Source organism: Myodes glareolus, chromosome 19, assembly GCF_982192425.1.
Source record: "Myodes glareolus chromosome 19, mMyoGla1.1, whole genome shotgun sequence".
Classification (NCBI taxonomy): domain Eukaryota; kingdom Metazoa; phylum Chordata; class Mammalia; order Rodentia; family Cricetidae; genus Myodes; species Myodes glareolus.
Window position 1 is genome coordinate 44605387 of NC_142044.1, and position 22490 is coordinate 44627876.

Below are 22490 nucleotides of genomic sequence, written 5' to 3' on the forward strand. Positions count from 1 at the left end.
TAGGAAGTCTCTGTATGTGAGCCATCTTAGGCTGTGACCAACGGGGCGAGGAAGTTTCAGTAAATGCTTCTCTACAGTCTTGTCAGTATTTGTATTTGGGCCAGAGGAAATCCTTGCCAATTCCCTGAGCTCAACCTGGGGAAGGCTTTGTCACCTGCATTTTGATCTCACCTTGGCCTTGCCCTGTTTCTCTTCTGTTTGCTCTTATTGTCCATGAGAGGGGAATAGGGTCCCTGCTGTCCTACAATGTTGACCTAATGGCTGTACTGGAGAATGCTTTCTGCAATTGAAATATTCGTTTCTACTGCTTTTATCCAACCTGACTTCACTTCCTGCCACCCACACTCTTACAATCCAGCCAAACTGCACTTTGTACCTTACCCCCTCTTCTCCTGAGTTGTCATTTTGTTTGGTCAGGCTTTTTTCCTCTCTCTCTCTCTCTCTCTCTCTCTCTCTCTCTCTCTCTCTCTCTCTGTTTCTCGTGACAGCGTGCCCCTGTAGTTCTGGAGTCTGTACTGGAACTAGCTCTTGTAGACCATGTTGGCCTCGAACTCACAGAGATCCACCTGCTTCTGCTCCCGAACGCTGGGATTAAAGGTGTGTGCTACAACTGCCCGCCCCTTTCTTTTTTGTTGTCTACCTCAAGCCACAATCTAGATGTTGAAAACACAGCCTAGTAAAGATGGCCATTTGCAGATACATATATATTTGCTTTAATAGAAACATTGACTATGGTGCCCCAGACACAATGGAAGAGTATAAAGTGTCTAGGTTAGTACAGTGAATGAACTATGATGCTGTATATATGGTCAAGACCTATAATCAGTGTAAGTTTGAAAATAAATGAGTTTAGTTTAAAATCATGTAATTTAGTTAGCACTTTTTAAGTGTTTTCTATACTGGACAGTATCCTATGCCCTTTGCAAACATCAGTTTAATGCTCATAAAATCTTATGATATAACTGGGCAGTGGTGACATATACATGATATATATGTGACATATATATATCATATACATGCCATATAGTTTTATATACATATGCTAATATTATGCTCATTTGATAGCTGGGAAATCAAGTAAGTGATGGTTGTATAGTAAGTACTATTATTAGGTCCTAAATAGCCATAGATAATGAGACAAAATTTCTGCTCTCAAGAAGTATGTGGTTTAAGAAAAGGGCCACATGTATTTTTACTTAGTATCACAGAGTATTGTTGACTCTCATGTAAGGTGGTAGTTAATACTGTTAGCTACTCAGTTCACAGCTGCTATATATCTAATTTAAAATAATAAAGAGTTCTTATTTTGCCAAATTATCTTCTCAGCTGCCCAAGGAACTCCACTCACAGTTTCAAGTTTCTGGATGAGTCCTTTAGGAATCATTGTCATAGCTGGGGAGAGGAGCACGTGTGCCCCACAGGCATACCAAGGTGAGGTGTGGGGAGAGGGACATGTGTGCCCCACAGGCATACCAAGGTGAGGTGTGGGGAGAGGGACATGTGTGTCCCACAGGCATGCCAAGGTGAGGTCAAAAGCACATTCCTAGAGCAAGTGACAAGGAGCTGAGTCATCTACCGTGGCAACACAAGGGCCCAAGGTTACAGGACTAAGACTGTGACCAGAGGCCAGTGGGTACAGTGCCCAGTGAGATATGCTTTGAGACATAGGGCTCTTCTTAGGGTGCTTTGTGTAGTAACCTTGGTTGGACATCTGCAACTCTAGGTCTACATACTGAGTTCCAGGAGAGTCACTACAATATAGAAACACACCCCATCTCTCTCTCTCTCTCTCTCTCTCTCTCTCTCTCTATATATATATATATATATATATATGTGTGTGTGTGTGTGTGTGTGTGTGTATGTATATATGTATATGTATATATTAAGGAGCCTTTGACATCAGACCCAAACTCCAAACTTCAGGGTGCAGAAAATGAAATGTTGGTTCTTTTCCAGAGTTCCCATCTCTCTGCTACTGTAATGAAATATCTGAGACAATTATTGAAAAAAAAAAGGTTTTATTATTATTTTGAGACAGGACCTCAAGTAGTCCAGACTGATCTCCAACTCACTCAGTAGTTGAGGATGCCCTTGAACTTCTGATTCTCCTACCTCTTACTCCCAAGTATGGGAATTATAGCTATCCAATAGCATACCTAGTTTTTTTTTGTTTTAAGACAAGGTCTCACACTGTGGTTTAAACTGGCCCGAAATTTATTATGTAGACCAGGTTGGCTTTGAACTGTGACAGTCCTCCTTGCCTCTGCCTTAACTGGTGCTGGGGTTATGGGCGTCAACTTGTAGGTTTTTATGTGTGTGTGTGCATGCATGCGTGCACGTGTGTGCGTGTTATGGCATTCATGTGGAAGTCAGAGGACAATTGTGGGAGTCAGTTCACTCTTTCACTATGTGGGTCCCAGGAATTGAGCATAGGTTGTTTGGCTTGGTGGTATATGCCTTTGTCTACTGAGCCATCTTGCTCAGTAGCTTTGGCTTTTTGTTTTTATTTTTGTTGTTGGATGGGTTTTTGTGATTTTTATTGTTTTTTTCTTTTCTTTTTTGAGGTAGGGTCTTATATAGCCTTACTTACTATGTAAACAAACCTGGCTTTAAATTCAAAGACTTGCTGCCTTTGCCTCGGGATTAAAGATGTGTGCCGCAATTCCCAGCTGTCCTTTTTCAGCACCTCCTGATGCTGAACTGAGTCTCACGCAGTGTTGAGACTATGTGTATGTAAAACTGCACCTGGATGTCTTTGGCTTTTTATTGAATTCTAGTCATGAAATATTAAATTATAGAGCCAGATTGTAGGGTTTTGGTGTGAGGAGTGACTTTAGTTTGCTCTGGGTATAGGTAACAGGGACTTTAGTTTCTTCTTGTCTCCTTTCCCCTTCTCCGTTGTCTTTGCCTTTCCATAGTAAATGAAGCATGGGTTCTCATTTTCCTTACTAGTAACCATTGTTTTACTGAAGTCCAGTTGCTGGCCTGTGTGTCCCCCATCTCTTCAGCGCATTTCTTTTTTAAATTGTAGTGAGGATAGAAATGACAATTTCTAAGCTCTTTTTTGTTTGTGTTTAGTTGGTTGGGTTTTTTTTGTTTTTTGTGTTTTTTTGTTTTTCTTATTTTTCAAGGCAGGGTGTGTGTGTGGCCCTGACCTCGAACTCACAGAGATCCTACTGCCTCTACCTTTTGAGTCCTGGGATTAAAGTCATGCACCACCACACCTGCTTTTGTATTGGAGCTTACTGGAGGCAGAGGCAGATGGATTTCTGTGAATTTGATGCCATCCTGGTCTACATAGTGAGTTCTAGGACAGCCAGGGCTATGTAGAGATCCTGTCTCAAAACAAACAAACAAACAAGAAAACAACAAAAAACCCAAATAAAATAAATAAAAAAGTTTTCTGGCTTTAATATGGTTGTGAACACCTTTAATCCCAGCACTCAGGAAGCAGAGGCAGGTAGATCTCTGTGAGTTCGAGGATAGGCAGGTCTACAGAGTGAGTTCCAGGACAGCCAAGGCTACATAAAGATACCCTTGAAAAACCAAAAAAATAAAAAAAATAAAAACGAACTATATTTGATGTTGCTTTCCAGCCTCCACATTTGTGGTGTACATATATAATGCACATATTTAACTACACAACTACACACACATGATTACTGTACACATATGTATACCACACAGAAATTTAAATGAAACAAAACTTTTTCTTCTGTTTTTACATTTATTTTGTGTGCATATGTGCATGTGTGCACATGCTGTGACAGGAATGTGGAAGTCAGAAGACAATTTCAGGGATCAGCTTTCCTTCCACCATGTAGGTTCTGAGGATGAAGCTTCAGGTAGTCTGAGTGTTCATGGTGCTGGAAGGAAAAAGGTAATTTGTATCATCCGGCTATGTACCCTGTGCAGTCTACCTACAAGATAAACTAGTACAGTAGTGGCACAGATGTCATGGGAATAACTAACCACTTTTTATTGGTTTTAATATCCACTCTATTAAGGAACCATACCTGACACTGCTAAAGTGGCCAGGAACCTAAGACTAGATAGATCCTGAACCCAGAGGAAAAGCTAATACTGTTATTCTGCTAGAGGAACATAGCAACAAAATGAGACCTAGTGATATACTGACATACCTGTAGATCAGTGCATCATGTGGTCATTAAAGTAGATGGCAATTAGCACAGAGACCACAGCTGGATAAAATGCAGAGAGTGAGAGACTTTGGAGCACTCAGTCCTAAATGAGATGTTTCCATCAGTCCTGTCTTAGTTTTCTATTGCTGTGAAAAGACACCATGATCAAGGCAATTTATGAAATAAAGCATTAATCGAGAGCTTGCTTGCAGTTTCAGAGGCTGGATCCATCCATGATCATTATGGCAAGGAGCATGGTGGCAGGCAGGCAGGCATGGTGCTAGAACAATAGCGAGGTTTTTTTTTTTTTTATACATAAGCAGACAGAGTAAGACAGGGCTTGGTATGGGCTTCTGAAACCTCAAGACCTACCCCCCAACGCTTTCAACAAGGCCACACCTCCTAATCCTTCCTAAACAGTCCAGAACTGGGGACCAAACATTCAGATTTATGAGCCTCTAGGGACCATTCTCATTCAAAAGACCACAAACCTCCTCCTCTCAAGGCTTAGGGATCCATGCAGAAGATGAGGCAGAAAGATTAAGAGCCAAAGATGATAGATTCCAAGGAAGCAGTGTCTTCTAGACACAACAGATGCACATAGCTCAAAAAGACAGAGGGCACATACAAGATCTTCACAAATTCAAACCAGACAAAATCCCAGCATGGAGAAGGGGAAGTGGACACAAAGTAGCTATTTCTAATACCCTCTAGGAAAGGGAATATCAGCTTTCCCAAAGGAGTGTCTGGGTACATCAACCACACTGCAGGGCACACCCTGTGCTCAGGAGTAGCAGGCTAACACAAAATGGTTTTCGTTTTGTCTTAATGCTTTTGTTTGTTTCTACCTTTGTTTTTTGTTTTATGAGTTTAGGAGGAGAAAGGAAGAGAGAACATGAAGTAGGGAGGGAGGTGGGAAGATCTAGGAGGATTGGAGGAGGGAACTGGAGTTACAGATGGTTGTGCCATGTGGCTGCTGGTAACTGAACCGGGGTCCTCTGAAAGAGCAGCAGTGCTCTTAATTACTGAGCCATCCTTCCTTTAAAATTACATTTTTTTCTTCTGGTTTTCAAATTATGCTCCTCACTGAGGGTGTTTCCTTTTCATAAACTCAACAAACATTATCAAATAAAATGTATCAGCACAACTCTGAGTAATGACCAGTTAACTAGAAGGGTATTTTCAGGTAATTCAGATCACCTTACCAGAAAAAACGATAAGGCTTTTGTCTGGTGATGACTAAAAGAAAGGTTTTAACTTGACTAAGTTCTCCTGTGTGAGTTTCCCGTGGTATTATCTTTTATGGTCTTCAGTTAGTCTTTGTTCACAGGGTAACAATTTTTTCCCTTCTTTTTGCCATTCCCAGCTGCCTATGGGGTCCCACCTGCGGGACACGGAGCCCCACCTCCCAGATATGATGTCCTGCCTCCTGGATATGGAACTAGGATGTATGGATCCCCTCCTCCTCTATATGGAGCTACCCCTGTGGGCTATGGAGTCCTGTCTCCTGGATATGAAGCCCCCACTATGGAGTACGGAGTCCCACCTCCCAGATATGGAGTCCCACCTCCCAGATACGGAACTACAGCTGTGGTGTCTGGTTCTCCACCTCCCAGATATGAAGCCCCACCTGTGGGTTATGAGACTTTGCCACCTGCTCAGTTGGAAGCAGGGTATCCCATTTCTGTGGCAGGCCAGGCTCCTGGATTCCAGACATCTTTTCCCTCTACCTCATCTTCACAAGCTCATTCTCCCCCCGTCTAAGATGTAAACCTTGAAGTTTCACCAAGCAAATCTGCACACTAGCATTGAAGTCAAGAAAGAACATTAGGTATATGATCCCAGCCTCATCCTAGTCGTTGGTCCCTCACCTTGGAAGTTCAGTCATAGGGCAGAACTAAGCTTATCTCCATGCCTTGATTTTAAAAGCAGTGTCACTCTTGATTAGCTGGATAAGGGAGTAGTAGGCTAATTCCCTAATGACTTGGTTGACATTGGATGCATTTTAAAACATATCTTGATGTGAGCTTGCAAAAAGCCTCCCACATTTCTCCTCATCTGCATTAGAAAACTTTTATAGTACTCTATTTGGTAGATACTAAGATCTGCTAAAATGTCGCCTTTGAGAGCTGGGCCTGGTGGTGCGGGTTTATAGAGGATGAAACAGAAGGATGATAAGTTCAAGGCTTGCCGGGCCTGCAGAGTCAAGGCCAGCCTGGGCAGCCGAGTGAGAGCCTGTCTCAAAGACGATAAAAAGGGCTGGGGATAGAGCTCAGCTGTAGTGTGCTTGCCTAATATGCTGACGGTTCTAGGTTTAATCCCCAGTACCAAAATTAATTGATTAATTGAAAATGCAGGTGTCAGGCATGGGTGCACATGCCTGTAATCCCAGCACTTGAGAGGAAGAGTCAAGAGGTTCAGAAGTTCAGGATCATCTCTGACTATGTAGGGAGTTAAATGTCAGCCTAGGCTACTTTAGAACCCACCTCAAGACCGGGCGGTGATGGTGCACACCTTTAATCCCAGCACTCAGAGGCAGAGGCAGGAGGAGCTCTGTGAGTTTGAGGCCAGCCTGGTCTACAAGAGCTAGTTCCAGGACAGGCTCCAAAGCTACAGAGAAACCTTGTTTCGAAAAAACAAAAAACAAACAAAACAAACAAAACCCCCCAAAAGAACTCACCTCAAAAACAAAATCAAAACCTCATCACATTGAACACAGTTGTTTCTTACAGTATTATTTACATTAGAGAAAGAATGGAACAACCTTAATTTCCAGTGAGAGGGATCTTATGAATTACACCATATTCATATAATAGAATAGAATACATAGATGTTATAGGGAAGGCAGCCTTTAGGAACAAAATAAAGCAATAAGGGAAAAAGGACCAAAGCAACCTACTGGGAGGGAGTATGTATGTTCATCCAAAAAGTCTACAGTCAGAATATGCAAAGAGCTAGAAAAAGAAACAGGGATCAGGGGAGATGACTCAGTTGCTCATGTGCTTGCCACAGCATGAGGGCCTGCCATTGATCACTAGCACTCAAGAAGCACACACATGTAACTCCAGTCCTGGGGTGGAGGGTGCGGGGACAAGATCCTTGGGGCTTGCTGACCAGCAGTCAGACTGAATCAGTGAGCCCCTGGGCCAGAGACCGTATTTTAAATAAGCAGAGAGTAATTGAGGAATATGCCCAACACTGACCTCTGACCTCATCATACCCATGCACATATAGGCATGCACATCTGTACACACAATTTAACTTTAAAAGGAAATGTATAAAATATGTGAATTACCAATTAACAACTGAAGCAATAATGACTGTGCCAGTAACATTTATGACAAAATACTTAAAAAGATGTGTGACTCAAATAGTTGGGAGGCTTGACTGGAATAAAACCTTTCCAGATATTGAATGGGTTTGCTCCTGCACTGCTGAGGATGGAAGCCAGGGCCGTGCACACACCGGCAAGTGCTCTACCACTAGATACCTTCTCTGCCCCTACTAGAATCTTTGCTACAGCAGCTCCTATTCTAGTGTCTACCCCTACAGGATACTTGCACATGCCCACAAAGATGCATATGGAAAGGTTCTGTTGTGTTCTTTGTTTCCAGTAGCACAAAATTAGAAATAACTTACATGATGTTTAATTTCTTTTTTGTTGTTTTGTTTTTGAGACAGGGTTTCTCTGCGTTGCCCTGGTTGTCCTGAAACTCACTCTATAGACCAGGCTGGCCTTGAACTCACAGAGATCCTCCTGCCTCTGCCCCTCCCCCACCCAGTGTTGGGATTAAAGGTGTGTGCCACCAATGTCCCCGGCCAATGATGGTTAATTTCTCTGGTCAACTTGATCATTAAGAAACACCTGAGCATTACTGGAACACACCTGTGGGTGTGTCTGTGAGGGTGTTTCCAAAGGTTTAACTGAGAAAAAGACTGAATGTGATCAACACTGTCGCATGTGCTGTTGGACTCTAGTGTCCAAACCAAGAAGGAGTCGCCCCCAGAGACCACCTCATATACCACAGCCGATGCAAAAGCATGAGGATTTTATTAATTCTGTCATGACAGGGTCCCTCAGCAGTCGGGAAGCCAAGAGACCCCGACTAGCTGGTACAGTCTACTTTTAAAGGAGAAGGCCCCATAGAAACAAGAGGGGTTGTTCCTTGACCATTATGATTGGCTTATTCAAAAAGGGCTAATACCAATAATTGACTGGAGAACTATTGTCAGGTCAGATGAGGTAAGAGGTCATTTTGATCCCGTTTCCCAGGGGACTGAGTCAAAACATACGTGTATGGGTAATTGTTCGGGAACTGAGTACGTGCATGTGTAGCTGTTAGGTCCTTGGTTCCCAGGGGAGGAGGGGAAGCACTAAGGCATGGAGGCTGACAGGGTTTGGAATTGTCAGAAATGGCTTCAGAATTGTCTTAAAGTCTTACATTCCCTCCTCTTATTTGGTCAAATATCTCAATCTTGAGATATTAGTAAATTTGGGAGCCTGATTGGATCTGTACACAGAAATTAACAAACCAGTGTTGTAGGCCCATCATAGATCAATAGAGGGCATCAGATCCTGTCGTCCTAGGACTTGGGAGAGTTAAGTTTGTCCCCAATTACAGGACGTATGAGAGGTGACATGGTTGAAACTGCCAGATGAGGCTCTTTCCTCATAATAGGGAGGTCCTGCTGACAGGCATAGCTAGCAAGATTGTATCAAGCTGGGGTCAGTACTATTAAGCAAAGAAAAAGGCTCCCATTACAGTTGCTGGCCTGTATTAAAGGTTGCCAGCGGTGAAGCAGGGGTTGCAAAAGGGTTCTTAGCATTAGGAGTGGGGCCCAGGGCCCTGGCAAGGGGGGCTACCTCGGCAGGGGCTAGCTGGCCCTGGTCAGGCAATACTGGGTTGGGCTCTAGTACTGTGGTCATGGGAGGTGTTATAACAACTTGCAGGGTGAACAGAATCCCTATGTCTTTTCTTTCTGGATCATACAACTGTAAACCCCAAGTATTGCCTGTTAATCAGTTAGCTTTTTTTTTCCTCCTCAGTGAAAGAGATTGTGATTTCAGATTTTCCTGGTGTGGTACGAGTGAAAGAGACTAAGTCCTTTTTGCTAACCCCCAACCAGGAGACATTGACATTGGTTTTACATCCCCAGACAGCATAACAAAATATTTAAGCCCTGCCCCCCCTGGACAAATATATAATTTAGAATATTTGCATGCAGGATAAGAGTTTCCAGGGGTTTGCTCAATATTCTCTCAAGAGTCGTTTGCTAAAACACATAGGTCAAAAGTTAGCCGGGGGAACCAAGTATTCAGGGGATGAACTCCAGTGGTTAGCCTTAAGGCTTGCCCAGTCTCAAAGTTAGTCAGGGTCCAGGTTAAGTCCTAAGGTATAAACATCAGGGCAAAGATCAGCAAGCTTGGCAGAATCAGGCCTCCTTGAGAGGATTTTGGGTACGCTGAAGCTTTCATTTGGAAGGTCCTGGGTCGTCCTGTGGAGGTGCAGGCTTGACATGAGACGCGTGGATCCAGGCTGCAATACTGTCCATTTTGAGGGCAGTAGGTGTCTTAAGAAGCATGGTGTAGGGTCCCTTCCAGCGAGGTTCAAGGTTCTGGGACCGGTGTCTCCAAACGTACACAGAATCGCCAACCTGGAAGGGGTGTGAGATTTCCGGATGCCCGGGCTGGCGTTGGGAGGTTCCGACAGAGAAGCAGGGAGAGTAGCTTAGTCCAGCGGGCAGCAGCAGGACTAATTAGGGCCTCTTTGGGGGGGGGGTCTAATCTGCTTGGCAGCAGCAGGCCCTGGTCAGATAGTACTTGGTTTTAAATATCATCTCGTGTCCCAAGTCCTTCCCGACACCCATGGAGACAGTTCCATTGATTGCCCCTGGGAGACAAGTGGGGGAGATGTCATATGTCCCTGAGCTCCACATGGAGCATTGTAATTTTATATTTTCAGGCATCACAGTATAAAAATCTAGCTTTCCCAAGTGGCATCTGTGTTCTGGACCCCCCCACCCGAATATTTCCTCCAGGGGAAAATCTTCTGCCAGCCTCCAGGGGCAGCTGTGGGGGATATGCATCTCGGATATCCCAGGAGGCTAGCCCTGCTACTAGTTGACAGAAATCAGGGGTGAGGGCAGGGGTATCAAAGCAAGGGCTTGAGGAGACATGGATTGCAGGTATGAGCAGGCGGCTGCTGTTCTGGCTGTGAGGTGCTGCGCTTTTCTCATGTCCCTCCGGATATATCCCAGGCGTCAATTCTGGAACAAATGCGAGATTTCCGAGTGTCAGGGTGGTCAGGAGTCTCTATGCCTGGGGCTTGGAGATCTGGAGAGCCTTCAACCGCGCCTGCAGAATGGGATTGTGAGCAGATGGGTCATGAGGGGGTCTTAGGAAGCCAAGGGGTGGGGGAGGTTCCCTATATTGGATCTACATAGAGCAGGGCTAGGGGGAGGAGCTGTGCTCAGTCTCCAATGCCAGTTCTAAGGCTTAATTTGTTTTAGGGTCTTTATTATTTATTTTTTACCTGTCCTGAACTCTGGGGTCTGTATGAATAATGTAATTTTCCCCAGTCTTATCCATGTCCTGACTTTTCTGGGCAACAAGGTAGTTTTACCATTAATTCCGATTACCTTGGGCAGGCCAAACCTCGGGAAGATTTCTTCTTTGATCTTCTTAGTCATGGTGAGAAAAAGTTTCTCTGCCATCCGTAGTTCGTATCAAAAGGCCGATGTACCTTTAAGAAGACTGTTAGTTCCGTGTCCCCCGCCCCTCCTCATCGGGGTGGCACAAGTTGTTGCCTCTCTGAAGCCCACCTCCATTGACTAGGAGGCTTGCGTTTATTCGGCCGTGCAGGACTCCTCCTGCTCAGTCCGGTGACAGAGGGGTCGTTGCCCGCAGAGGCGCTGGCTCCTCGGCCTTTTCCCGGCTGGGGACTCTGGCTGCTATTCCTTGCCCCTCTTTGCTGTGCCGCTCTGGTTAGCTCTCGGGCTCCACTCCTTGAGGTTCTGCCTCCTTGGCCATTGAATTTGTGCTGCTGGCCTTGGATCTGTTCCAAATTCCAGTGAGGGGGGCATCTGCCAGCCTGCCTGAGCCTCTCCTGCCTGCAGCGCCCTCAGCGCCCACTCTGCCTGCCTGCTACCCTTGGGGCTGCTCCCACTTGGCTCATTGCTGTCTGCAGGGGCCTTCCCCAGTGAGGTGGCAAAGGCTGAGAGCAGCCTGCTTTCCCTGCAAGGGAAACAGCAGGGGGAGTGACAACAAAAGGCTTTTGATTCCAGATCTACAGTTCATAAGGTGGTTCATTGATAACATAGAGTACTCAGTCCTTGTGTCCATAGTCAAATGTTTTAGACATAGCAAAGGGAAATCCCTCCCCTTTTTCCCGTACACCCCAGAATCAGACACCTGGGTGAACAGCGTAAGCAAGCAGGGGAATTTCAGTACTGTTATGGTGGCCGCTGCACAGACCTCTCAGGTGGGCAGAGCACCCACTGCTTCAGTAGCTGGCTGCATTCTCTGACTGCTTCTGCTCAGCAGCTGCTTTGGGAAATGTCTTGAGTCCAAAGCCCTGTACATTTTTTCTTATTGTTTTTTTTTTTTCATTTGACCCAGGTGGTGGCAGCTTGAGTCCGTATTCAGCCACTCAGGGGCTGCTCTGTCTGAGGTGCACAGTCTCTGCAGCTGTCATCTTCTGTTGCCTCCCTATCTGTCTAATTTTTTTCCTTTATTAAGTCCTGGAGTGAGCTTCTCTGCAGTCCCTTCATTCTCTGCAACTTGCTACAAATGTCTGACGCTGACTGGCCTATAAAAGACATCATTACATTGGCTTGGCGATCTGCCTGCAGGAGTACTATCATACCTTTGTACTATTGCTCTTACCTTAGCCAAGTTAGCAAATTAGCGGGGTGCTTTGCAAACCCCCCTTTTTTAGACCCGCCAATCAGAATCTGGCATTAAAGACGAAGCTGCTCCCTACCAGCTGAAGTATTGAAGTCCCATTTGGGTCAAGTCAGAGGGAAGGAGTCCCGTCCTCTATCGTTCCGTGATTGGGTTGGTCTGCTGTCAGCTCCTGGGACATTCTTTTAAACTTAAAAGAGAACTCACTGTTTTTCCTCTGTGGTTAGGAGCACCTGTAAGAGCTGCTGGCAATCATCCCGAGTGGGCTGATGGATAACCAGAACAGATTCTATAAGCCCAGTCAGTCTGAGGGTCCCCAGAAAAGGAAGGGTTATAAGTAAAGATTAGAGGCAGAAAAAAAGTAATATTGTAATTGACCTGCTACTGAGCGAAAGGGAAATGCATGGGAAGTCACTCTCTTCCTATTGGAAGTCCCTCCCGTCCCAGCGTAGATGCTGAGTGCTGAAGTTTTCAGGGCTAGGACCTGACCAGCGGGGCTCCTCAGGAACGAAGTGTTTTCTCCGGGGGAGGAGGAGGGAGAAGTATGCCATGCTTGGCTGGATAACAGGAAGAACTGGAGGTGCCTGGATTCTGGGTTTCTTTCGCTCCTGTACAGGAAAGAGAGAAGACAAAGGGCTCAGGGAGGAGCAGACACCACATCGCCTCCTCCAGCTGCGGGGCTGCTTTCGGAATCAGGGAAACTGATGATGGCCAGGGGGCCATTGCCAGGTTCTGAATTCCTGCAGGTGGATTTTAACAAAGACAAACTGACATACAGAAACAAAAATATAAAGAGACAGACACAAACTCAAAACCAGAAGCTGGTGCTCTCACTACCACTCTGGTGCAGAACTGAAAATACATAAGAACAAAAAGACAGACATAGACTCAAAATCAGAAGCCGCAGCAGCAGATCCAAAAATACAGATGGAGGATCACGCCTCCCCTGGAAATTAGGGCGACCTGGTCACCCTTCCCTCCAGTAAATGCCCATGAAACGTCTTTCAGGGCTAGGGCAAGGGATCTCAGGACACGTCTGCCTCCTCCCTTAGCCCCGTTTCAATACAGACCCTGCGCAAGTACAATTCTCAAATTACTTATTCATAATTACACAGAAACAGAAACACAATACATAAACAGACAGACATAAAAATGAGCTCGTTTCTTTATACCTCCAACTGGGTCTAGAGTGTGTCTGGGAGCAACTCGATTCCCAGTCAGGGAACCAAATGTTAGACTCTAGTGTCCAAACCAAGAAGGAGTCGCCCCCAGAAACCACCTCATATACCACAGCCGATGCAAAAGCATGAGGATTTTATTAATTCTGTCATGACAGGGTCCCTCAGCAGTCGGGAAGCCAAGAGACCCCGACTAGCTGGTACAGTCTACTTTTAAAGGAGAAGGCCCCATAGAAACAAGAGGGGTTGTTCCTTGACCATTATGATTGGCTTATTCGAAAAGGGCTAATACCAATAATTGACTGGAGAACTATTGTCAGGTCAGATGAGGTAAGAGGTCATTTTGACCCCGTTTCCCAGGGGACTGAGTCAAAACATACGTGTATGGGTAATTGTTCGGGAACTGAGTACGTGCATGTGTAGCTGTTAGGTCCTTGGTTCCCAGGGGAGGAGGGGAAGCACTAAGGCATGGAGGCTGACAGGGTTTGGAATTGTCAGAAATGGCTTCATTCAGAATTGTCTTAAAGTCTTACAGTGCTGGGATCCTCCACAGACTAGAAAGGGCTTAAAGGAGAAAGGGCAGGTGGGCACTGCCATCCCCCTTCTTCTTCCTGATCAGCACTATGGACCAGCCACTTTTACCACATGTCTTCCCTATGAAAATATTGCTTTGAACTGTGAGCACCAAACACCATTTCTCCCTGATGTTGCCTTCTGCCAATTATTTGGTCACAGTAGTGAGAAGAATAATTTACAAAACACATGCCCATTAATATGAAGTCTAGAAACTAGTGCACTCATGGCATATACTAACCATTTCTAAGACTGTTAAATTAGAAAAGCAGGTTGGGGGAGGTATATTAGTCTCCAGCTCCATCAGAATGAAACTCTGTAATAGGACATTTTTAGTGAATATATGTATATATGTATTTAGTTTCTCGAGATAGGATTTCCCAATGTAACCACCCTGGCTGTCCTGGAACTCACTTTGTAGACCAAGGTGGCCTTGAATTCACAGAGATCCTTCTGCTTCTGCCTCCAATAGTTGGGATAAAGTTGTGCACCACCACCATTAAGCTGTGTACAATGGTACACACCTTTAATCCTAACATTTGGTGACTAAGGTAGGACGATCAGATTCAAGGCCTGTCAGTTGGTGGTGGACATGCCCTTAATCCCAGCACTTGGGAGGCAGAGGCAGGTGGATCTCTGTGAGTTCGAGGCCAGCCTGCTCTACAAAGTGAGTTCCAGGGCTGGCTCCATAGCTACTGAGAAAGCCTGTCTCAGAAAAAAAGAAAGAAAGAAAAGAAAAAGATCCAAGGCCTGCCTGGGCTACACAGTGTGACTTTATCTCAAGAAAACAAAAATATATTTACATGTAATAAATATTTTGTAACATCATATACAGTCAACGAAATTTGCAATAGTTACACTTTCTACACAATTTCAACTAAAATTATGAAACCATAAATGCCATATAGGAGGATATTTAAGTAACTATTAGTCAAACTTTGAGGGGTTTTTTTGTGTGTGTATATAGGCCTGGTGCTTATGGAAGCAAGAGTCAGGTACCCTGAAACTGGAATTATAGGTGGGTCTGAATCCATATGGGAGTTCTGGCAATCAAACCTGAGTTTTCTGCAAGAGCAGAAAGTGCTTTTAACTGCTGAAATATCTCTCCAGATGGCAAAGGTTTTTGTTGTTTTGTTTTGGTTTTGGTTTTTGAAGACAGGGAAAGACAGGGTTCTTCTGTAGACCAGGCTGGCCTAGAATTTACAGAGATTCACCTGCCTCTGCCTCCCAAGTGCTGGGATTAAAGTGTGCTGCTGCTGCTGCTGCTGCTGCCACCACCACTACCCAGCAGGTGTTTTTCTTTTGTTGTTGTTAAAAATTATGTGTCTCTGTGTGGGGGTGGGAGTATACCTGTGAATACAGATTCCTGGGGAGACCAGCAGCCTTAGATCCCCCTGGAGCTGGAATCACAGGCATTTGAAAGCCATCTCTTGGATCATATTGGATTGCTCTGGTGGGAGAAGGGAAGACAGGAATGCTGAGAGTAACGTGAACAACTGGGGCCGAGCTCATGAGGTTTCAGAGGAGAACAAGGACTGTATCATGAACCGGACCAGGGGCCACTTCTGTCATGTTTCAGACAAGAATCTAGTTTCACTCTGCACTGATCTTGAAGTTGAAATTTAAGATAACTAATTTAAAGATAATGGAATAATTTGCTGGAGGAAGTGTAAGCCCCTGGAGCAGTGAGTGGCCAGGCCCTGGCCCCAGACTACTCTAATGGCCATAGCAGCCTTCCAGCCCCTTGAAACACAGGTGGCCAAATTCTGCCCTACAAGGAAAAAAAAAACCACCCAAGATCAGGTCACTCTGCAAAGCTCTGTGTCCCCCAAAATGTGTGATTTTTGTTTATGTTGCATCTGTTTGACTCTGTGAAACTGTGATTCTTTGCCTGTCTAAAACACCTGATGGTTCTAATAAAGAGCTGAATGGCCAATAGCGAGGCAGGATCAAGAATAGGTGGGGCTAGTAGGCAGAGAGATAAATAGGAGACATGAAGGTGGAGCAACAAGAGAACAAGGGAAGGAAGGATTACAGAGGCCAGGCACCAGACAGGCACAGAGTAAGAGTAAAAGCAAGATGTTTAGAAGTAAGAAAAGGAGAAAGCCTAGAGGCAAAAGGTAATAGGGCTAATTTAAGTTAAGAAAAGCTGGCAGGAAAAAAGCCAACCAAGGCCAGGCATTCATAACTAAAGAATAAACCTCGATGTATGATTTACTTGGGAGCTGAGTGGTGGGCCCCCCAAAAGCCAAAAGAGTAAAACATAACACTACAACATCCCTTAAAATCAATTAAAGACAAGAAAAACCCAAAAACCCTATTTTGCTTCCCCGTCTTTCATTCATCCTAGTGGCATTGGGTGCGGCAGTGTGCCATGCAGTGTACCCTTTGTCCAGTCAGCCCCACCCACACAATGTGCGTTGGTCTGGTTCAAGGCCTCTGGAACACCATCATCATGGGACCCTCACTGACACTCCTCTCGGACATCCTGCTGTTGCCCTGTGTCACGTGGAGCCTGTGGTTACTATTCTGCAGGACCAGCCCCTTTCACACATTCCAGCAGGTCATAGGTGGAGTAGATGTTAGGGTAGGCCAACCCAAGGCCCAAGATGTGGCTATGGGTGGGTGGTACCTGAACTGGTCATTCTAGGCCACTGGGATTGCCTGTAATGGTAAAAGTAAAATGTTGCAAGTCCCCAAGTGGCTGCAGTGGGCAGCAGGTCCCAAGACCATGCCACAGGTCCCCGAAGTGGCAGCAGGCAGGCAGTGGGCAGTGGCTCCCGAGAGCAGCCAATCCCAGACAGGGATGGCACAGTTCCCCGAGTGGCTGCAGCAGGCCACCAGCCCCAGACAGGGAGCCGTGTAGTAGGTGAGAGACCTCAATGGGGCAGCCAGTCCCACAAGGAAAGATAGACAGATAGACATGCCACGAGACCACGCTGCAGATCTCTGAAGGTGGCTGGTTCCACACAGTGGGTGAAAGACAGACATGGCTAGGCATGCCATACAGAGTGAGGTTGGATATTTATTTAGTGGGTTATGGAGGGGAAAAGGGAGAAGAGCAGAGAGAGAGGCAGAGAAAGAGGGCGAGAGAAAGAGAGAGAGAAACAGAAGGGGGAAAGGAGAGAAGTGGGGAGAAGGAAGAGACAGAAGCTGCCTCTTTGAGAGGGAGATGGAAAAAGAGGGACTCAGCTTGCCTCTACTGACAAGGGAGAGAGTGGGCATGGCTTGTCTCTTAAAGGGGCAGAGCAGACCATTACATTGCCCCCCTCCAGTGAGGGACAGGTCCTGTGGTGAGAGTTGGGGCTTTTGTTCTGTAAAAATAATGTTGGAGTGACCGCAGCCGCTAGTCTAGGCAGAGACAGCTAGAGCGGTGTAGATTCTCCGCGGTGAGCGAGCGGCAGAGCTGGCGGGAGCGTGTCCCAGACAAGCTGGTACTGCCAAGCGGCCAGGAGAGTCATCCAAGTGGGCGGGTGGAGTCGGCAGACAAAAGGCTTATAAGACATAGTAAATAGACATAAGGCTAAACATAAAGATGAACTTTTATTACTTAAAGAAGAGGGAGAGAAAGAAAGACAGGAATACAAAAGGAGAGAGAGAGAGAGAGAGAGAGAGAGAGAGGAAAAACACGTGTGCACACGCCAAGAGAGGGAACAGAGAAAGGAAAGAAAGATGGCAATGAGAGGTCAGAAGTAGCTGGGAGTGGGCGTGGTTTGCCCCTTAAAGGGACCAGACCAAAAGAATAACATCTCAAGTGCAGGGGCCAGCTCTCCTGCTGCATTGTCCAGTGAGGGTCGGAACCAGTCATTCCAGGGACAGTGAGGGGCAGAATCAGCTCAGCATGACGCTCAGATTTCAGCATGTATTTTTCCTATCACCCCCATGACAACATGAGGGGGATTTTATCACAGACCCCAGCTGCAGCAGCAACACAGACCCAGACAGACATGGACTTTGTTTTCATTTATAAAGAAGTGGTGGGGGACTGGTCCCACAAGGGTGGTGGCAGGTCATCTGAGGCCTCCGCGGGTCCCCTGGTGGGTGACCTGAGGCCTCAGCGGGAGACAGACAGATAGATACGTCATACAGAGAGAGTCTGGGTATAGAGTTTAATTAGTGGGTTATGGAGCAAGGAGGGGAAGGGTGTCAGGGACCACCCTTGACAGAAACACCTCTCACCAGGGTATGGGCATGGATATTAGAAATATAGTACAGAATATGAAGAAAAAAGTGAAAATAATAAAACAGAGAAACATATAGGTAGGATAGTATTGGGAGGGAATTTCAGAGTACTGAATATTTGCCTGTGTTTAATTTTCGACTGCTTAAAATACCCTGACCCCAAAAGGTAGGAGTAAGACAAAAGACTGCATTAACAGGATACAAGGACATGAACATACCAATTGGAAGTCATGGGCTACAATCATAGTTAAACATTCTGTTGCTAGAAGAAAAACAAGTCACCAAGTCATGTGCACACCCTAGACCAAATCACTCTGTAGGCGAACCACTCCCTGGGTGGAATTCCAAGTCATTTCCATAAAGGGAACTGGAACAAATAGGATCCTTAAGACTTGTTTGAGGTAAGGAGAAACTACTTCCCTATTCCACAAGGCAAGGTCTGACTATTAGCCATACCCTTTGACAATAGCCTTGAGAGAGCAGAACTCTCTGATTTACACCCAGCTGGGACCTTTGTCTGGGGTGGGAGGTAGAAGCACAATAACCTTGAAGGAACTAGAAACAAGTCCCAACTCTCTGGCCTTTGGTCGAAGTGGAAATAGGCTTTTTGGGACCTCCACAGCAGGGGAAGTGGAGAAAGGGAGAAGTGGGGGAAGGAAAGAGAGAGGCAGCTTCCTCTCCAGAAGGCAGATAGACAGAGAGAGAGGGAGAGAAAGAGAGGAAGAGGATTAGAGAAGAGGTTGGAGATCCCCCTTGCCTTAGTAGTGGGGGGAGGGATGAGCGGTTCGGAGTGGGAGGAGCTTGTCTCTTAAAGGGACAGGGTCCCGGGTAACAGACCAGGCCAGCAGATTACAAGTCTTCAGTAGCATTTTGGGTCCAGATGTCACCATGACCCCAGTGGCAGCATAAGTCACCCAGATCAGTACGGCCCTGGAGGTAGAAAGGCCCTTGGACACCAACGTGGTCTCAGGTGGCTGTCCAGACTCTGCACAGCACTTGGTGGCAACAGGAGCCATGGATACCAACTAGGACCCTGGCTGTTGCTGGGCCACAGACCCAGATACGGCCCTAGGCAGCAGCCCAGACCTATACGACACCATGGCCCTGTGTGGCAGCGCAGGCTACCCAGATCAGCAGGGCCCTGGTCACCGTGCAACCTTTAGGCACCAACATGGCCAGGGGTTGCACACAGACCGAGGGCATCTGTGTGGTCTTTGGTATCACCATGGGCCATGGACATCAACACAGACCCTGGCTGATAGTACACTGTAATGGAAAAATTAAAAATGCTGCAGGATCCCTGGTGGCGGTGGCAGGCAGCAGAAATGCTGCAGATCCCCAAGTGGTGTCAGTGGGCCATGTGGCAGTAGGCAGTGGGCAGGTTATCCCGAGAGCAGCCAGTCCCAGGCAGGGATGCCTGCAGGTCCCTGAGCAGTGGCCGGCCCCTGGCAGGGAGACACGCAGCAGTGGGCAAGAGACAGAGACATGGATTGGCACACCATGCAGAGTGAGGCTAGATATTTATTCAGTGGATTGTGGAGGGGGAAAGGAGAAGGGGAGAAGAGGAGAGAGAGAGAGAGAGAGAGAGAGAGAGAGAGAGAGAGAGAGAGAAGGGAGAGACAGAATGGGGAAGGGGAGAAGTGGGGAGAGGCAGATGTTGCCTCTTTAATAGGGAGATGGGAAAGAGAGAGAACTCAGGCTGGAAGCTGAAGATCAGCCTGTCTCAGCAGATGGGAGGGGGTGAGCGTGGCTTGTCTCTTAAAGAGACAGAACAGACCATTACAACCACGGACCCAGACATGGTCCTCATCAGCAGCCAGGGCCCAGATGTCACCATGGCCCAGGTGGCAGTGTAGGCCACCCAGACCAGTATGGCCCCTGTGGCAGTGTGGCCCTTGGACACCAACATGACCCCATGTAGTGGCCCAGACCTCTGGCATCAGCGTGTGCTTGGATGGTATTAGAAGCCAAGGACATCAACACAGACCCTGGCTAAGGCAGGGTCATGGACCAAGATGTGGCCCTCAGCAACTGACCTGGCTCAGATAACACTGTGGTCCCCAGTGATAGTGCAGGCCACCCAGGTGCATATAATCTCTAATAGGAATAAGAAGGGTTGGAAAAAATGAATGCCCTTAGGCCTGATAGCCCGCATTCACAAAATGAACCCCTAACTGCTCCTCTTTGCAGGTGGGTACATGCCCAACAGCCTGCCAAATGGAGCCTTCCTTTGTCAACCGTCTTGAGAAATCCAGGAAGAAATGTGCAAGTTGTATAGCTGGTGTGCTTTCGGTTCATAAATTAACCTTCGAAAGACACAGGGTATGTCTTTGTTCCTTTAACTTTGTTGCTAAGGCACCCTTCATCATCTCTTTAGTTGATATGTTTTCCCAGGATTTTGCAAAAGTATCTAAAGGTCAGACTGCTACTTCTTGGTCCTGCAGTTTATCCAATCTAAGGGCTGTGACATGGGCACCTTGGAGGAGGCTTTAGAGCTTTGTGTGTCAGGGATCCAGCCTTATGCCAACACTGCTCATGATGGACGGTGTAACAGAGCCTTAATGCTCATTGCTTGAAAGACCCACAGTTCTCTCTCCAGTCTCTCAGATTCCCCTCTCTCAGCTTCTAGGATTCTGTATTGTTCCCAACTCCTGAGCATACCCGGGGTATAACCTTAGAACTCCTATTCTACATAAGATAAAAATGGGCGTTTGAGTACTCATTGGCCCTTCTTTGTTTGGCACTTGGCCAGTTTGAAAATCTTGTATGTTTGTGTGGATATCTTCAAAACAGAGACAAAATCCAGATTAATACTGCAAAATATCAGTCTGCTGTAGAGGTTACCTAGAAACTGGGTAGCAAGCGGGATGTGTAGCATCTGTCCTGGCTTTCCCTTGGGTGAATTCGGGGAGAGGAGCGAATAGGACACACTCATTTTACACTGCTGGAGAACACTCTTTCAAAGAGAGCATAATGAATGGCACAGAGGGATTCTAGCCTGCACTCAGGACCAAGAGTTCCTGCCTCCTATGGTTAGTACTGACTGTTGGGGACTGTGGACCCCCGGACCCTGAATTTTCTATGACCCTTTGCCATAGTAAACAGTTTATTTTCCTGTGCTTGCAGCTGCTCTGAGCAACCTATGTTTGCAGCTGCTCTGAGCACGAGCTCAGGGGATTGCAGGGGAGTAATTTCTGGTGGCTTGCAGCTGAAGGATCCCGAGAGCTAGGATGTGGCCATTGGTCAGGGAAGACACTATATAAGCTGTCCTGAAACACAATAAACTTGGTATTCTTGGCGTTCATGTTTCAAGGATGACCCGTGTCCCTGTGTGTGTCTGTGTGTGTTTCAATCTCCAGGCCCTTGCCTGGCTTGTGGAACCGTCCAGTAGTGCAGGGCCTATGCTACTGGCGTAGTACCGTAGTACATGTAGTAGTAGGGATGCTACAACTGACCACCCAGCTTCTTCCTGACCCTGGAGCCCGCTGCCGTTCCCATGCCACCCACCTTGTCTCTTCAATTGTAACCTCTCTCTCGCTTCCATGTTTGCTGTCACTGGTACCCTAGTCTCAGTCTGTTCTCCAGGCTCCAGCTGAAAGGCAGGCCCCTTCTGATAAACTAGAACAATCTAAGCGTTTCTTGTGGGGATACTGGCAACTGTTAGAAAATTTCCCAAATAAAACGGGCAGGCATAGCAACACACAGCGCTTGGGGAGTCACTTGTTCCTCCTTTCACGTGGATGCTCAGGATCAAAGTCAGGTCCTCAGACTCAGTGGCAGGTGCCACTAATCTCTGGGCCATGTTGCCAGCAGCTGGGAGGCTGTGTTAAGACAGTGAGTTGAAGGCTAGTCTGAGCTGTACAGTGAGACCCTGTTACAAAATAAAGCAAAGCAACCATAGTCTAACCTCCAAAATAGAATACATGAAAAAGCGAGTCACGTTTCATCCCATTACGTCACTGCTACTCTTACATATGTGGTAGTTGAGTAGGTCTTGGGGAGAATAGTGTCAATAGGTTGCTTCTGGGAGCTGCAAACTCCACAGTAAACTCCGTTTGTATCTTTTGTTCTGTTCACGTAAAACGTATTTTCGAATGACTAATTTAAAAGATGAGCGAATACCTTGCCTAGTTCTACATTGCTTCCAAATTGTGCAGTGGCTCCCCACAGTCTCCGGGGTAAAGGTTAGACTTCTGGTCCTGGTGTATCCAAGGACCTTGTTACTATTCGGGCTCTATCTGCCTTACCCTGACCTCTCCAGCTGTGTGATCCAGCTGTGCTGAATTCTGGCAGACATCATCGTGAGCTGGCTTTGCCTCTGTGCCTTCCTCCCCACATTATCTACTCATCTTTCAAAACAGCCCAAAAGTCCTTTCTCCTAAGAGCACGCTCTGAGCTGTGCTTCTGGGATAATTGCCTTCTGCTGAGCTTGTGGTGCGCCTTTTGTGTGTGCCTGCAGAGGGCTCTGTCAGTCCTGTAGGGACTGGGTGTGGACTTCTCTCTCCTACAAGG

The 22490-nt window shown here is 46.5% G+C and overlaps 1 protein-coding gene and 1 long non-coding RNA gene across 5 annotated transcripts in view; one reads left to right on the top strand and one right to left on the bottom strand.

Moving 5' to 3' along the window:
• Wbp2nl (WBP2 N-terminal like) overlaps window positions 1-7952 on the top strand; it is a 29586-nt gene extending 21634 nt beyond the window's left edge. For 2 of the 3 annotated variants that reach the window (XM_048445045.3, XM_048445046.3), the window contains exons 5-6: window positions 1327-1431; window positions 5509-7792. In XM_048445045.3, the coding sequence (XP_048301002.3) occupies window positions 1327-1431; window positions 5509-5906 (503 nt within the window). In that variant the 3' untranslated portion in view covers window positions 5907-7792. Of the gene's footprint in view, window positions 1-1326; window positions 1432-5508 lie in introns of all 3 variants that reach the window. The other variant, XM_087899102.1, reaches the window with a different exon arrangement.
• A 1796-nt stretch (window positions 7953-9748) lies between these two features.
• LOC148118976 (uncharacterized) lies at window positions 9749-14590 on the bottom strand. Of its 2 annotated transcripts, none has more exons than XR_015735657.1 (3): window positions 13218-14590; window positions 10782-12653; window positions 9749-10497 (listed from the first exon to the last, which is right to left on the bottom strand). It is a non-coding gene; the product is annotated as an uncharacterized LOC148118976 (long non-coding RNA). The 2 variants fall into 2 exon arrangements; XR_015735658.1 differs by having other exon boundaries at window positions 12424-12653; window positions 13218-14577.
• Window positions 14591-22490: the final 7900 nt, after the last annotated feature.